Raw genomic sequence first — 16,253 nt, forward strand, 5'->3', positions numbered from 1 at the left:
AGAGTTTTCAACAATATTTATTTACGTATCATCATTAAGTATCATTTTCCTGACAATTACTGTCATCCAAATTGCATTATTATTTAGTGCAGATTGATCAGTGTAGTCTGCACTACTTTACCAATTAAGACATAGCCCCTGCCTCATAGGATAGTTTCCAGGGACACAGGAGTGTTTTTGGAAAAACTTGAACCAGGGTCTAAATTTAGTTCCCGGGCCATAGATACCAGACCCAATAAACTCGCTGCTCCATGGCAAGTACTTTTCGTACTGTTTTTGTTTCCTCTTTATGGCTCTTCAGATGCAGAAGAGATGGAAACAGGACTGACTGACTTTTAGTTCCCTTGTTAAGCTTCTTGAACCCCATAGTTCCTAGGATTGTTTGGTAAGGGCTATTAACATAACTTTGACAACAACAAATGCAGAAATGTTCATTGTTGATAACTGAAATCAGGCAGTTAATACGTTTCAACAAGGTGACTTACTGTATGTATTAGAATGAATTCAACACAATGGCTGCAAGATATCAGAAACACCATTTACAAATCTAGATGGGTTGCCTTGGACAATGGTCAGCATTAATATGAAGTCTACATGAAGTTTGATAAATCGTGCTAAACTCGTATGGGTTAGTGAGCTCTATGGTAATACCAGGGCTTGTAAAGCAGTGTTCAGACTATAGACTATTATACTACAGACTGTAGAAGAAGTTGAAAATACTTGAGCAAAACATTTGGTCTAATCCAGCAGGTCTGGAAGAAAGAGCATCAACGGTTTGGAGTGAATAAATGGGGGCTGCTGTAACACTCCAGCAGTTAAATTTGTGCAAATGATGACGTGAAGCACCACATTTCTCCTATAACAATGTTAGCAGCAACGACATGTGCAAAGATCTAAAAACTGATATAAACAGGCACTCAATCAAAAGACAACACATCCTCATGGTAATTCTGTAATTCTCCCCTCCCAACAATGGCAGGATGGAAAATGAGAGTCAGAGACACGGCGGTGAGGCAATGTTTGCCCAACGGTCAGATCTCGTAAACAGAGAGGGGGGCTTTTGCAAGCAGCTGCAGAAATTCCAGGCTGCTGCGATTAAAAGTAACACCCACATTGAGGGCGGGGAGGGTGTTTGAACAAGCTAACCCTGCCTCTGTTTAATGAAAAGAGAGGAGTCATTTGCAGTAAAAACAAGTATATCTCAATGGCACATTGTGTCAAGCCCACTTTTTACTGCATGCCGAATCCCAGGTGCCTTCACACAGCAACATAGAATGAGAAGAAAAGACACCCAACATACTGTCATCGCCGGCACATGGAGGCTCCGCTGAGGAACTGGGGATCAATGTTCTGCTGATACCAGCATTCCTGCGACTTTCATCCACTTGAATAAATACAAATTCACTTCATTTGAATAGATGAATGGAAAAAAGATCAATTTGATCATTGGACATTTGGAAAGTACAGCATGTAACTTCTGCTTGTATAACTGCTTTCCTTTCATCTCAGAGCATATCATGAAAGCATATTTTGAACATATCCAGAACTGAAATTAAAATCTAAAATACCACAGAGCAAAACAATTTTCAGTGGATTGTTTCATTGAAAATGAAACAATGACTCTTTCTGTTCCGTTACCCTGTAAACGGAAAACTTGCTGATAGTCAGATAAAACAAATAATGAAAATAATTAAATGATGATGTAATGAAACATTTTTGTTAATTTTAAAAGCTGATTAAGGCAAGGTTCTTTATTTAACACAGATGCATCAAGCAGTTCAGCAAGAAAAGAGGAAACATTTAAATTCCCCAAACTAAGGCCCCATCCACACCGCAGTTTCGTTTTAAAACGGAGACCTTTTGCTACGTCTGCACCTCCCGTCCAGACTAAAACGGCGAAAACCAAGACCTAAAACAGTTTGGAGTTTGGAGACGCTGCCGACCCCATTTTGCATTGCAAAAACGGAGGACTTCAGAAACGATAACGCAGACGCTCACATTTGGCTCTCTGGGTCTTATTAGTCATGCAAAGCAGAAACACGATGCTTTGTTTTGAGTTGGTATTTTTATTAAAATATTTTGTACAGTGCAAATAACACTTATCTGCCTACACTTAGGCTACTACTGTGTATGTTGCTGTATTTACTTTGCGACGACTCCCAGTCTGTTTTCTGCTGCTACAGCCGCTTTTAACTCCTGTGTTACATTCAGTAACAGTCCCAGCTTGATCCATGCAAAAGAATATCTGGTGTGATTCTTCGTCTGTAGTACTTTATTCTTTTGCCAAATCTTCTGTAACTATGGAAGAGACCACCTGCTTCATGTTTACACTGGCACACGCACGCCCAGTTTACGTGTACGGCCACTAGATGTGCGTTTTCCGTCGTTTTAATGTAGACGGAGATCAGCTCTGATACGCAGCTAAAACACTTCTGTGGATGGAGATCGTATTTGTTTCAAAACTCCGTTTTTTAAACAAAAACAGAGTAGTGTGGATGGGGCCTAAAGTTTCCAAAACTATACTGTTTTTGTATCAGTCCTGGCTTGATTAACTTGTCTGGGGGCCACAGATCAGAGCCTGCTGATGGGCCCCTGCTGACCCCACCCACCTACCTGGTTTTACAGAGACCCAGCAATGCTAGCGACCCCCTTCCCTCCCCAGCCATGAAGCAGCCCACCATATAAGTGTAATGGCATACAGTAAAGGAATCCAGGAATGTCATTAAAGCATTTCCAGTGACGGAGTACATTTTAAAGTGAGCCACAGCTGTTTGATGAATATGTGGAGCCAGAGATCCTGGGGCCCCACAGACTCCGCCTCTTGTCTGTGCTGCCTAATAAAAATAAGGATCGGAGATTGGAGGACTGATACAAATACAGTTCAACACGTTGCAAACAATGTCTGCTGTGGAAATGTGACTGTACTGTACATTCCAGGGATCCATTTGCTTCACTTCTGCAGAATCTTGAAACTTGCTAAATGCAGACATGATGTTCATTGTGATGAGTTACACAACTAAAGTGAGTTTCAAGAGTGTGCTAATTGATTTTCAAACCATACATAGAATGAATGGAAACCGCCTGGAACTGATTTTACACTGTAAAATGTCACACTTAGTTCATATCTGCCTCACAAGTCTGTATTAACCATATTTATGGGATCCTTAAAAATGTTTTGTTTATATTAGGCTTTATGTGTAAGTAAAAAAAATTGCTATTGTTTTTTTTAACTCCAAATTTTTTTAATACCAATATCTGTATCTGCCTCTAATTGGAACAGAAGAAAATTAGCAGAAATGCCATGTAAGCATACAGTAGTAGTCTCATGTTGCTTTTGTTCTCTTACTTTACCATTGTATTCCAGCTGTCAAAGTTGGGCTATAGTCTTATACAAAAACTCAGTGCACACTTAAGTCTCATCAGTAAAGCGGAAACTGCCTCTCGAGCGAACAGATTTGATGCTGAATTGAAAAAAATTAGCCACACTTCTAAAAATATCTTAACTAGAAATTTTGTCTGTTGAGTTCTTGAAATCAGATTTTATCGAAACAGCTGAATAAATTTGCCACACTGGTAAGACTTACTGTATATTCAGGTTTTGCATTCAAATCAACTTGTTTCAGATATTTTCAAGAAACCAATGTGAGTATTTTCAAACAAGAAAGGATCCATTTAGTTGCTGCACTAGTATCAAGAACTATTCTAAAACCATTTACATTTGTCATATGTCTTTGGCTCTTTGCTTGTCTTACGAAAGTGTGCCCTAAAGGACTTACAAGTCTACATGACATGTGAAGATGGATATTTCTGCTGTGTGGCTGATTTGAGTGGCAGGGGGAGGAGAGTGAAATCATACACCGGTGCAGCTGGAGCTCCCTCCTCCTCCACCACTTTTCTATGGTTGGTGGAAAAATAAGCTGGAAGAGGTACAATCCACAAAAAGGAGCGGCTACCCAAACGCAAACCCCTATACTGACAGTTCCATTACATGACATTATTCACTCAGGGAAATGGCATGTCTAATGCTTCAGAATCAGTGTACTGTAGGTAACAAACGACAACAACACAGAATAAGACCAGAAACAAGTTTACATTAATTTTCATTCATTCACAAGTTAATTTGTATTGGACTGTAACTGGAATGTTCACTTGTTTAGAGCAAAATAATACAATGGCTCAATCATGACTTGTCCAGATGGAGATTTTTTTTGTAGTGTAGCTACAGATTCTGCAGATGATCATCACCAAGACCAACACAACCGAACACACTGGCATTCATCTGTTAGTTTGCTTTCACTTCACAGTCACTCACTCAAAGTTCACTCACGATGCACATCTGAGGTTTTGTTCTCAGTCCCATGTGCTTTCTTGTCAGTAATATATATCAAAATAATGTCATATGATGCTAATGAAATTAGACAAAAAATTAAAACCAGTTAACGAACGAGGTGATTTCTTTATGGTGTAGGTCCAAAATTATTTAAATGATTTCCTTACTTCACAATATCGGAACATTTGCATTCATTTTTCATGCTGCATTGGCTTTAATAAAGAAAATCAGACACACATATCCTAGGTTTGGGCAGAATGTGTACTTTTATGCAGATCTTAAATATCCAAAAATGCACCAAATATTAAACAACATGTAACACAAGTAAGAACACAGGTGAAAAGAAAAGAACTCTTCAGAACAAGAACATTTCAGTGAACACCACCCAGTGCTACTGTAGCAAAGGCCATACCGATCCAATGCAGGAATTTAGTATGCTTTTTGAGGCATTTTTGGATTTGGAGCACATTATTTTGCAATGTTTGTGTTTAGTTTTGGTATTTATATTTGCAGTGCACTGCCTCAGTGTTTTGTCCTGTATGTGTTTTCCTTATGGGACCACCATAAAATCTGGATCCAGATGCTGAGTAATTTTTTTTTTCTTAGCATTTTCTATTATTTGAAAAAATAAGTTCTAGTTTACAAAGGAGTCTTTCATATTTTAGTGCATCAATTCAACATTATACAAATTATACACTGCACTGGTGCACATTGCTTTTGCTATTTTTGAAATGTTTTCTGTTCCAGCACACTTAGAAAATCAACTCGGTGAGTAATTCACCACAGTGAATATCATGTCTGCTGTTATTGTTGCTGGAGTCACATTATTGTTCTGTGGTTAAGCAGCGTGGACATCAGATCTGTCTTTTACAACACTAAAAGGTTAAATGTATATTCCAGTGGTCTTTAAAAAGCAGACAAAGGCTGTAAATGTCAAAAAACCCCACTACAGATGGATCAACAGCCAAAGTGAAGTCATTGGTTATTTGAGGCGGTTTAACACAAGAATCTGAGTGATGTGAGTTTATATGAAACGGTGCACAAGTACTATAGTTTACTATCTTCCACTTTACTTGTATTTACATTTATTCATTTATCTTGTACCGTAGTATAATGTAGTGTACTGTGTCAGGCTCACACCTGTGCTAAGACGATTGTAAATAATGTGTGTGTGCATATCACAGAGGAAGCATGGCCGAGTGTATAACAACACACGATTTTGTTTCTGTTTCGTAATAGTTTGGCACCAAGCCAACTCCCAGCTGCACACACACCAAACACACGCACACACACACACACACACACACACACACACACACACACACACACACACACACACACACACACACTGCCAGACAGGGAGATCCCAGCATTTTTGGGTGTGAGCCAGGCTGGAATACCACCAGGTCCAGTTTCCCACATTTCCTGAGCCACTGCCAGAAGTACACGCAACAGCTCCTGTCTCTCTTTCTCTCTTGCTTTCTCTCTGCCTCACTGTGCCTCTCTGCCTCCGGTCTTTCAGCCATCTCCTCTCAGCATCTTTTTCTGTCACTGCCAGGAATTTATTTTATGTTTCCAGTCTCCTGCCGGCTCATTAAAATCTAAAATATGTTTTACCAGCTGCCTGTCACCGTTCTTTGCACACACAAAGTATTTGAGTCGTGGTTAACTTCTCATTTAATAATGTTATGTAAATAAAAACAAAAATAATACAAATGTATATATATATATATATATATATATATATATATATATATATATATATATCCAGCATTGACTCCCATGTTGTTCCTGAGGTCTACAGAAGTGATTAAGGAGCTACTGTAAACACAGCTGGTCCCTTTTGCTTCCGATCACATTAAAACTTCTCTGCCTCAGTGGGGCCTTTTTATATTTAGCTGACATCTTGTTCCTATTCCCAAAGATGCATTTACTGCCTTCAAATGTGGTTTTGTTTTGCAGCTTTGAGAATGCTTCGTATGTTGGCTCCACTCTGTCTGCCTAGCAGCCATAAGCATCCTTTTATTGTCCCATGACCATTACACTGAATGGCTACGTACAAATGACCCCCACAATAACTGCACATCCTGAGGAATCTTTGAAGCATACAGCCTGATTTTACATGGAGCATGCATGCACTGCCACAGGAAACTTAAAAGAGTAAAGGCTTCATGGTGACAACAATAGATGTATGGATTTTTTTTATCCATCTGCTTAAGCTTTTCCGTTGTTTATAAGATCTAATAGATTGAGCAAGGAACCCTTCCATCATATCCTGTGATGGTAAATGTAAAGCTATCCACTCAAATGCCTATGAAGCTGATAAACAAAAGAATAATCCTAAATATGGTAATAATGAATCATAGATGTGAAGAGAAAACAAAGACTTGGGTCACAGGCTCATCTCACCATCCTTCATACATTATTGTCACTATACTGAGGCTACTGGTTCCAGCACCTATTTAAATTGCATGTCCATGCATTGAGTTGCTTTAATGTGAAGTGCTAATGCAGTCACTAATGCACACATCACATTTAGGGAAGTCTGAAATGATCCATCATAAATAAAAGATGACATGGATCATCCACAATAACTCAGAGAGCATAGATCTGCCTGGAAGCATCCAGACAACTGTATCCATCAATTAGGTTTCTGTCATCACGCCTATGAGCTACTAACAAAAAAACGAGTTGTTTAGGAGAAATGCCTTCAGTAAGTGTTTAGTACAATAAATCTTATAAAGACATTACAAAAAATGAGCCCTTTATAAAGCGTGTACAATGACTTCATTAGACTAATGGTTAACAAATATTAAACGTCTAGATCAGTTAGAATAAGAACAACATTTGGTCACCACTTACCTTCTGAAAAAGGGTTTAAACCAAAATCTATTTATTAACAACTCATTACGCATTTATTTACAGATTACCAACATGAATAACTGTATTATTACCAAATAGAAAGGATAGACACCCCTGGAAGCCTTTTTAAAAATCCAAAATGTGTTCTTATTCATGTTTTTAACTGAGTAATGCTCAAATACTCCAGATCCTCTGGAAGAGTGGTTGTAATGTCCAAACTGTCAAATGGATTTCTCACAACCTGGCAATTTAGGATATTAGCCTCTACTCCTTTATAAATCCCTGTTGTGAAGTCCAATTTTCAACTTTTTATAGTAACTTCATAAGACTTAGTTCAAACTCAACATTTCTGCAAATACATGTGTTGCGTGTTACCGACACGAAAGACAGCTTTTGTGAACATACCCTTCAAGAATACTATTTTCTCTTCAGACAGTGCAATACAGAAATATCCAACGACCTCTACCATCTATTATGTCCAATGGCGTAAAAACAGGCTGCTACAGAAGACTACAAAAAAAGACAGGAATCCGTCTAAAAAGAGCTTTTGGTTTTGTAGGACCATAACGAACTGAAATGAGTTACAGAGTGTTAAGTTAAATGAAGAACTTCCCCGTGAACTTATGCACAACTGAAACAGAGTAAGCAGATTTGCTGAGGGTGAAGTGTTCAGGAGGTCAGCCTGTCTTACCTGTTTGAACTGCTCTTCATAGGTCCACTCGTGGTGCTGGGACTGCGCCGTTGGAGACTCTGCGCGGCGGGCCGAGGCAAAGGACGCCGGGACTCTAGCCATGAGATGCAGCGGGGCGCTCTTCGGAGGCAGACCGGCGCCCTGGAGCGAGGAGTGTAGGTGCTGGTAGTGGTTCAGCCCGACATCGTCTTCACCTTCCTCCTCTTCACCCATGAGCTCCTGGTCATTCATGTCGTCTCCCTCCTCGTCCCTCTCCTTATCGTCGCTACCCAGTCTGGAGGAGTTCCCGTCCTCGTCGGCTCTGCGGGCCTCCATGTGTGGGAGCGTCACTCCGGAAGACAAGTTGGCAACTCCGGCGGTCAGTGCGCCCCGCATCGCCGCTTGATAGTGGCGGAAAGCTAGGGCTTGTTGGTGTATCTGGGACTCCACCATGGAGCGGAGGTCTTTCTCTGTCTCTGCCTGCCGCAGCTTCTCCTCCAGGGCCAGCCGAGCTGCCTGTTGCCGCTGCAGGTTCTCCATGACCGCCTCGAGCTTCATGCCGCCGCTGCCGGGCTGGTGAGACTGGGCGCCGGGGAACGGGCTGTGGGAGGAGGCGGAGGGAGCCTGGAGGGGAAGGCTGCTGGCGGGCGAGAAAGAGCCTTGCTGCGAGGGGAAGAGAGGATTGTCAAGTAATGATTATCATGACTGAACTTTAGAAGAGCCTCGTTGCTGCTCATTCCACACTGAGCCAGTTTTTCTGCTAAATATATCGAATTACCAGACAGCAAGCGCACTAAGTGGCTAAAACACTGTTAAACTGCCCAAAGTTTCTAAGTGTGTAACAATATTAGTAAAATGTTACGAGTCTACTTTTAAAAGAAGACAAAATCAGATGCAGAGTAGACAGTTCCAATAATCCAATAGAAATAAAGCCTGGGCGCTTACCAGAGCAGATTTAGTTGCTATACTTGTGTTATCAACCATGCTTCTCTCTGTTAGGTGCGCCGAAAAATGATCAACCAGATCTCAAGAGTTTCCTTTCAGTCCTGCTAACGTTCCGCATACAACATCCAGATTAGTATAATCTCTGTAGTTGGCCGAATAAATACTTGAAATGAGTTTGGTGTTAAATGGCAGAGCCCCGAGCTGCTTTTGGCAACAAGTGGCAACTGTAGTGAGAATGACCTCTGCAGGCAGAGATCAGCCCTCCTGCTCCATCTGCTACCAACACGTCGATACTGACAAATACAGAATGAAGGCCGGCAGGGAGACACCGTCTGCTCATGCTCTGCTCGGAGGAGACCTCATTCCGAGTTATGCACAGTTTTGTGTAGTATGAATGCAGATGCCATAAACCATGGAAAACAGTTTCTTTAAAACGTTATATCTTCTGTGAAGCTGCACCATAATTAGGCTACACAATAATAGGCAGGGGTATTGATAGAGTTGTCCCTATCATGGTAGGCTACATGCAGCTACATTTGGTGTTTCAGTACTGGTGCTATTTGCTATTTTTTATTAATACTAAATAATAAAATCTGTTCTTATCATTCCTCTTTCACAGAATATTGATGTTTGCTGTCACCTGTGTATTCCTGTACTGTGTGTGCCAACTTTCCCCCCACACAATAAATACATTTGAAAGTGAACCTTCAGTGTCTGTTTCTGACTAATTCTACTTGACAAATCCAAGCAGACTGCTTCATCATACTGATGCAAATATCATATACAAATCTAATGTTGCACTGACCACAATGACCTCCAGTAGTACACCCAGAGGTATTAACAGCAGAAATACCTCTGAATAAAACAGTAGGGGAAATTTGCTAATGGCTGACAACTTTATATAGTCATATCGGGCAACCCTCCGGGGATCTTTCACCTCTATTTTCACATGTGTGGTCATTAGCACTATCTTGACCTCAGAGGGCACAGAAACATGACCCCTCATGTTACAGCTAATAGGCTATATGCTTACAGATGGAGAGAAAAGGGACACCTGTCCTTCAGTGGCTGCCACATTAAACATAACCCTAAATATATTATATACAGTAGCTATATATTCAATTGACAAAATGCTGTTTTAAGTGAAGAACTATTATTCTATATGTCAGTGTCTGCACTGCAGTGTAAACATGATTTCTGTGAACCCTGCAATTGGCCGCCATTTCCCACAGTGACCCTACAATTAAGGCTTACTGTGATGTAGGATATATCATTTGGCTGAAGCAAATCAATTATCATCAGCAGGGTCAGCACTCTCAGCGAACGGCTGCTTCTTCTGGTAACTTAGTTAAGATCCGCACATTAAGGAAGCTCTCTGAGCTTCATTTTAAAAGGTGTTTCCAAATGAACTTCAGCTGTTATGCGGTTAACCCAATGAAGCCTGATCAAGCAAGAAATGTTTCATTTTCATACAAAATAAATGTGATTTTTTTCCTCTCTGTATGTAAGTACGTTAGCTAAAATCCACATCAATGAAAGGCCACAAGCAAACAGAGGGGCTGCATTTCTTTTTTTATTCCGAATGTATGTATTCATCTAAGGAATATTAGTAGAAGTATTTCTATATTTTTGTGCTTTACAATAAAAGGAAATTAAGTTTTCCCAAGTAATTTATTTTCTGTTTCATTGCAGGTGAGTGCTGTTCTGTTTATTGTAAAGTTAAACAGGTCAGATCAGGTGTTTTAGGGAAAATGCATTAAAGTGGTTAACTATCTTAAATGACTTGTCTGCCAGTTTGCTGTGTTAAATACCGAAGCGCAATGTGCTGCTGTAATTTACACTTCCCTTAAAATGTGAGATAGTGTAATGACTGCTGAATGGCTTTATGTTGTCCATTTATGCACTGGGAGTCCAGGGAGGGGTCGGTGCTGGTGGTGTGTCAGATTCTAGGATTTCCTAAAAGTCTCAGGTGACCCTGTCACAGTCTCAGAGATACATAGCTTCTTTATAGTCCACATTTAAACCCAAGATCCGTGTGCATCCGGTCTCCCTGTCCTGCATATCAGTTTAAGGAAAAGGTCCTTGGTTTATGTTGTAACAGACTTAACAGAGTGATTTTATGATAGGATTCTTAAAGTGATTCCTTCCTGTGACATATTATTTTTAAAAAGGACCTCCTTCTATACTGAACTGCAACAATGCAAGTGGCAGCATTATTAAATGAGATGCATTCCACTAGCAAAGGCTTGACTAAAAAACAGAACACATTAGAGATCCTCAAAGGTTTTCACAAAAGTATGAAATTATCCAGTTTCCTAGTTAATTGTTGGATTAACTTTTTATCTCATCAGTAAGAAGTAGGCATATGTGTGAGATGAGTAGAAGAAAAAAAGGTGAGGTAGATTAGGAAGACTGTAGCGGGGCTCAGCTGATGAGGAAAAAATGTGTTGTGCTACAGATCAATTCCTGCATAAACTTACTGTAAAACATATAACACACGTTTCCAGCCATGCCCAATAACTAATAAATCATTCTTAAGAATGATTATTACACATACCTTTACGTAAATGGCTCATGCAGTATGTTTATTTATTTCTGTACATATATTTTTTTAACTTTCTAGCAGCCCTGGAGTGGAGCCGGAATACACTGCAGGGGCTGACACAGTGTGCTGTAGAACAGCGCTACCTAGAGGCAGTACAGAAAACGAGAGCAGCTAAATTCTCCCCTTCATAATACAGACAGTGCAGACTGACTCACACATACACAGACCTGAGTGAGACCCATTTTAAATAAAATAATAATAACAATGACTTTTTATATTTTTCCTTTGCTCTCTGCCCCCCTTTTCCTCGTGTACACTTCATTACAGTATTGTTCAGAACAAATCCTATTGTATTCACTCTGTGTGTTGCATTACTCACTACCTGAGAGGCTGGTTTAATTCATGCATTTCAGTCTTCATTAATATGTCACCACATATAAATGAAAACTAAGATGATGATATGATTATGTTGATTACTAGTATGATTACTGTATAATTCAAATTATGGCATACTGAGATCTGAAACAAATCATGCCTCCTCTCATCTCTTTAAATATATTTGGAAATAATACTATGGTTGTATTGACAATCTTATCACCCACACTGTGGTGATGTCTTTGCCCTATGCACCCTGTTGGTGAACAGTAGCCATCATGCATACACTACCTTAATAAGACAATAAGGAAACCCCATAAAAATTCAATAGAATTTGTTTCGTTTTCTTGTGCGAATGGATTTATTGGGATGGGAAAGAGAGGAAGAGGTAGACAAGGGAGAGAAAAAGCAGAGCAGATGTGTACATCAATAATGATCAGTGATATTGACCAGCTACTTGACAGTGGAAACATAAAAATCCTGGTGTGGGTAGAAAGGAATAAGCAGAGGAGGCAAGAGCATTCTGACTCAAGGCCATTTTCTGGTGTAACTAAGGTAGTTAAACTAAACATAGACTCATTAAGCAAACTGTCCATAGACAATGAATTAAGAATTTATTCAATTTCTTTATCCATTTCGTTGCAAGATGTTTTTATTACACAAACTAAAACACAAAGAAATGACAAAATATCATGTTTTTTAGTTTAATCCTTCAACCAATAGGACTCTTTACTCCATAACCAACCTGAACCCAAACTGGAACCTGGTTCCACAGGAGAGGAGCTTGATAGCTGAACGCTCTGGCTCCTAGTCTACTTTTGGAGACTCTAGGAACCACAAGTAACCCTGCATTCTGGGAGCGCAGTGCTCTGGTGGGGTAGTAAGGTACTCCTACATGTAGCCAGTGCAAAGAAGCTAATACAGGAGAAGTATGATTTGTTTTTCTTGTTTTTGTCAACACACATGCCACAGCATTCTGGTCCAGCTCGAGTCTAAAGGACTTATTCAGCCTGATAATAAGGAATTGCAGTAATCCAGCCTACAAATGCATGGACTAGTTTTTCATCATTTTGAGACAGGATGTTCCTGATTTTTACAACATTACTTAGGTGAGAAGAGGCAGTGCCCTAATGTTTGTTTTATGAGAGAGTTAAAAGACATGTCCTGATCTAAGATAAGGACACTGGTGCTGGAGGCCAGAGCCATGCCATCCAGAAAAACTATATCTTTAGATAATGCATCTCTGAGGTGTTTGTACCCAAGGACAATAACTTCAGTTTTGTCTGATTTTAACATTAGAACATTGATGAAGGCACACTTGAAGTTTAGCTAACTATTGTTATAGGCTATATTTCAAACACAATGCATGTAACCTGTTTGAGTCCTAATGCACTGTGAAGAGTACATCGTGGGCTTTCTTGTGATGTCAGACAAATGGGGGTGTGGCCAACATAGCAAATGTTCAGTCTTTTTAAAATGGCGGAAACCACAGTAAGCAGCTTTCATGACCTTAAGAGAGGCAACTGATATATGTATAACATTTTTATACAAATATCATGTTTGTATGGTTGATGGGGGGTGGTGATGGTGCATAGATAAGATGCTTGCCTTTGGTGTTGGAGACCTGGGTTCGATTCCCCCTGTGAGACATCCACCATTGTCTCCCTGAGCAAGACACTTCTCTCGTTGCTCCAGAGGCGTGAGACCTCTGACATGTATAGCAATTTGCTTTGGATAAAAGCATCAGCTAAATGTATAATGCTTTTGTTTTTATGTATGAAAGCCTGAAGTATATTATTACTAACATTTAAGAGGTGTATGTGTATGTTACATTTAAGCCTTACAAATTACTCAAGTTATGTCAATCAATCAAATCAAAATTTTAAAACATTTTTTATTTCGGGTCTCAGGAGGATAAGGTAATTAGATATAAGACAAAAGCCTTTTGATGGGTCTGCCTGGAGAGAGACCGTAACTTCGGAGTGGATAGAAAATAGGTAAAACACCAGGGAATGAGAGGGTGGCACGGCCAGATCATGACAGTGAACGTGTGGACAAGTACCCCAGCTATCATCAGAATCCAGGTCAGAAAGGACCCCGCGTGATAATTGTAATTGAGACAAATCCAAATGATTAAATAACAAGATAATAAATTAATTAATAATACTAATTACAGCCAAAGAATTCTTGTCAATTTGTTAATATATCTGAAAAGGAGAGGGAAGAAGAAAAAAACTTATTTAATTGCACCGTGATCACAGATGAAATCTACCTGCTTTCCAAAATAGTATTTACACCTGCACTGCCTCATACCCAAAAGCAATTCAAAATGTACATCAATAATTTAAAAAAAAACATACATGAGGAAAGAATAAATTTTAGCTCAAAAAAATAAAATAATAAAAACAACAACAACAACAACAACAATAATAACAAAACTGAAAATAAACCCGAACCCTAGAAAACACATTGATTGTCCACCCCCTATCTTCCTTCCTGTAACCTGTGAAAGCCATGTCCTTATACCTAATTTTAAACTGATTTGTGTTTGGTCATTGCTTTAGTTCCACACTGAGACTGTTCCATAGATTTTTCCAGAGACTGAAATGCAAAAACACCCGTCTGTTTGTACGTGCACCTGTATATTCATGTTACAATTCCCAAATAGCATTATTTTTGTGATCAGTGGTAACTATCAGAACCAACATTACCAGGACCGGCTATTGTCGCTTCAACTTTAATAAGAAAGTGAGTACCACAAGATGGAACGATCTGAGTTTGTTTCCCTGGTCAAAGCAGTTCATGGTTGATGGAGTTTTAATACAAGGGGCTGCAAATGAGGGGGCAAGAGAGGAACAGAGAGAAAAAGAGAGAGAAGTTGAATTTAATATTACATTTGTAGGTTAAACTGAAAATAGATTTTTACATTACACTCCCACCCCGTATAGCAAGCCATTTTAACATTTATACCATGTACTGGTCACTATTTAAAAGCTGTTAGTGACTAGTAACTATTCCATTAGTTACTGGTGCTTATTTTTATTTTCTAGTAACTAATTGCAGATTTTTACCATTGAAATTAATGGGGCTCTCACCTATATAAATATCACCTATTCATTAGTTACTACTATTTGAATAGTTACTTTTAACTTTTAACTTTTAACTAACCCAGCAACATTGGTATTGTCAGGTGGGGAAGCGTCATTTAGTGAAAGGAAAACATTTGGTTTCAGCCATATTACACATAAACAAATCATATCCAGACTAAGCTGGGGAGTTATTCATCAGTGTTTGATTTATTTGTTGTTCAGCTGTTGTTCATCTGTAAGCCCAATAATATCTCTTCATGATTTTGGCCTTAGCGTACGGCCACAGCTTTAAACAGCAATTCAAAGATGTTTGTGTAATAATAATAATAATGAATTGTGGCTATGGTGAATGATTTTAAACAAAGTCCTGCACATTAGGTTTATTCTTTCCAAAGCAGTTTGCCAGTTTAGCTATGTGTTATATTGCTATATTAGCCACTTCTAGCATAACAAACCACAGTCTCTGGGCGAACAGTTGGAAGTCCGGTTGCACTGCATTTAATGCCACAATTTTAACTTTAACTTTTTTTAACAGTCCATTATGAGTCTGACAATGTTAGAGGAGTGCACTACTAAATTGGTAGAGTACTACAGTAAATTGGTGGAGTAAATGGAAAGGGGCTGTCTAGGATAGATTTAATCTTGGGAAAATCAGGATTATGCTGAGCAAAGTGATGAACCTGAAAATACCGCAAAAGATTTGAATGGGCGAGATACAAATGTTTTCACAGATCCTCAAAGTTTGCAAATGTTGAAATATAAATCCTTCAAACGAATCAACAAAAAAATTAACACTGCAGAATCCAGTCCAGTTAGGACAATTTCTAACCTGTACTATTGCAATACTGAATACTCAGTATGCTTCCTTTTTCATCCACACCAGTGTTGTATAATCCACACCAGTGTTGTATAAAGTACTCAATTCTCATACTTAAGTAAAAATACAGGTAAATGTTATTTACGTAAAAGTAATCCAGTAAAATATTACTCAAGTAAAATTTAAAAAGTACCTGATTCTAAAAGTACTTTAAATCAAAAGTAAAAAGTACTTCACATTCAGATCTATTGATCTTACAAAGAGCAACCTATCTTTTTAAATTCACTGAAGAAGGTTTGAATACAGCAGTGTGAGTTACAGTGAATCACAATAAGGAAAAGTGAGTCGCTAGAGAAAAAGTAGATATTTCCTCTTCTACTGCACAGGGGATTAGACTGCATTATCGCTCGGCTTATGTGGTGAAATGTTTTGGACTTGTGAGCCATGTAAACAAACAGTCACACCTGACACCACAGTGCTCTCACTACAATCATCATTAAAGCAGTCTTTGTATGAAGCCTGAATGGAAACTTCTTCTAGAAAAACCCAGTGCTGGTTTGAATGGACCTCTGCGCACTAACTTGGGGCCAATCTGCTGGGTCATTTCGTGGAGCAGCAAC

General features: G+C 39.1%; 1 protein-coding gene across 2 annotated transcripts in view; it reads right to left on the reverse strand.

Moving 5' to 3' along the window:
- arid3c (AT rich interactive domain 3C (BRIGHT-like)) overlaps positions 1-9,129 on the reverse strand; it is an 89,146-nt gene extending 80,017 nt beyond the window's left edge. For both annotated transcript variants that reach the window (XM_038704565.1, XM_038704564.1), the window contains exons 1-2: positions 8,808-9,129; positions 7,884-8,525 (exon numbers count right to left, since the gene is read on the reverse strand). In XM_038704565.1, the coding sequence (XP_038560493.1) occupies positions 7,884-8,525; positions 8,808-8,846 (681 nt within the window). In that variant the 5' untranslated portion in view covers positions 8,847-9,129. The remainder of the gene's footprint in view (positions 1-7,883; positions 8,526-8,807) is intronic.
- Between the last annotated feature and the right edge of the window lie 7,124 nt (positions 9,130-16,253).

Source organism: Micropterus salmoides, unplaced genomic scaffold, assembly GCF_014851395.1.
Source record: "Micropterus salmoides isolate LMB-PRFRI ecotype aquatic unplaced genomic scaffold, ASM1485139v1 Ms_hic_scaffold_7, whole genome shotgun sequence".
Taxonomy (NCBI): domain Eukaryota; kingdom Metazoa; phylum Chordata; class Actinopteri; order Centrarchiformes; family Centrarchidae; genus Micropterus; species Micropterus salmoides.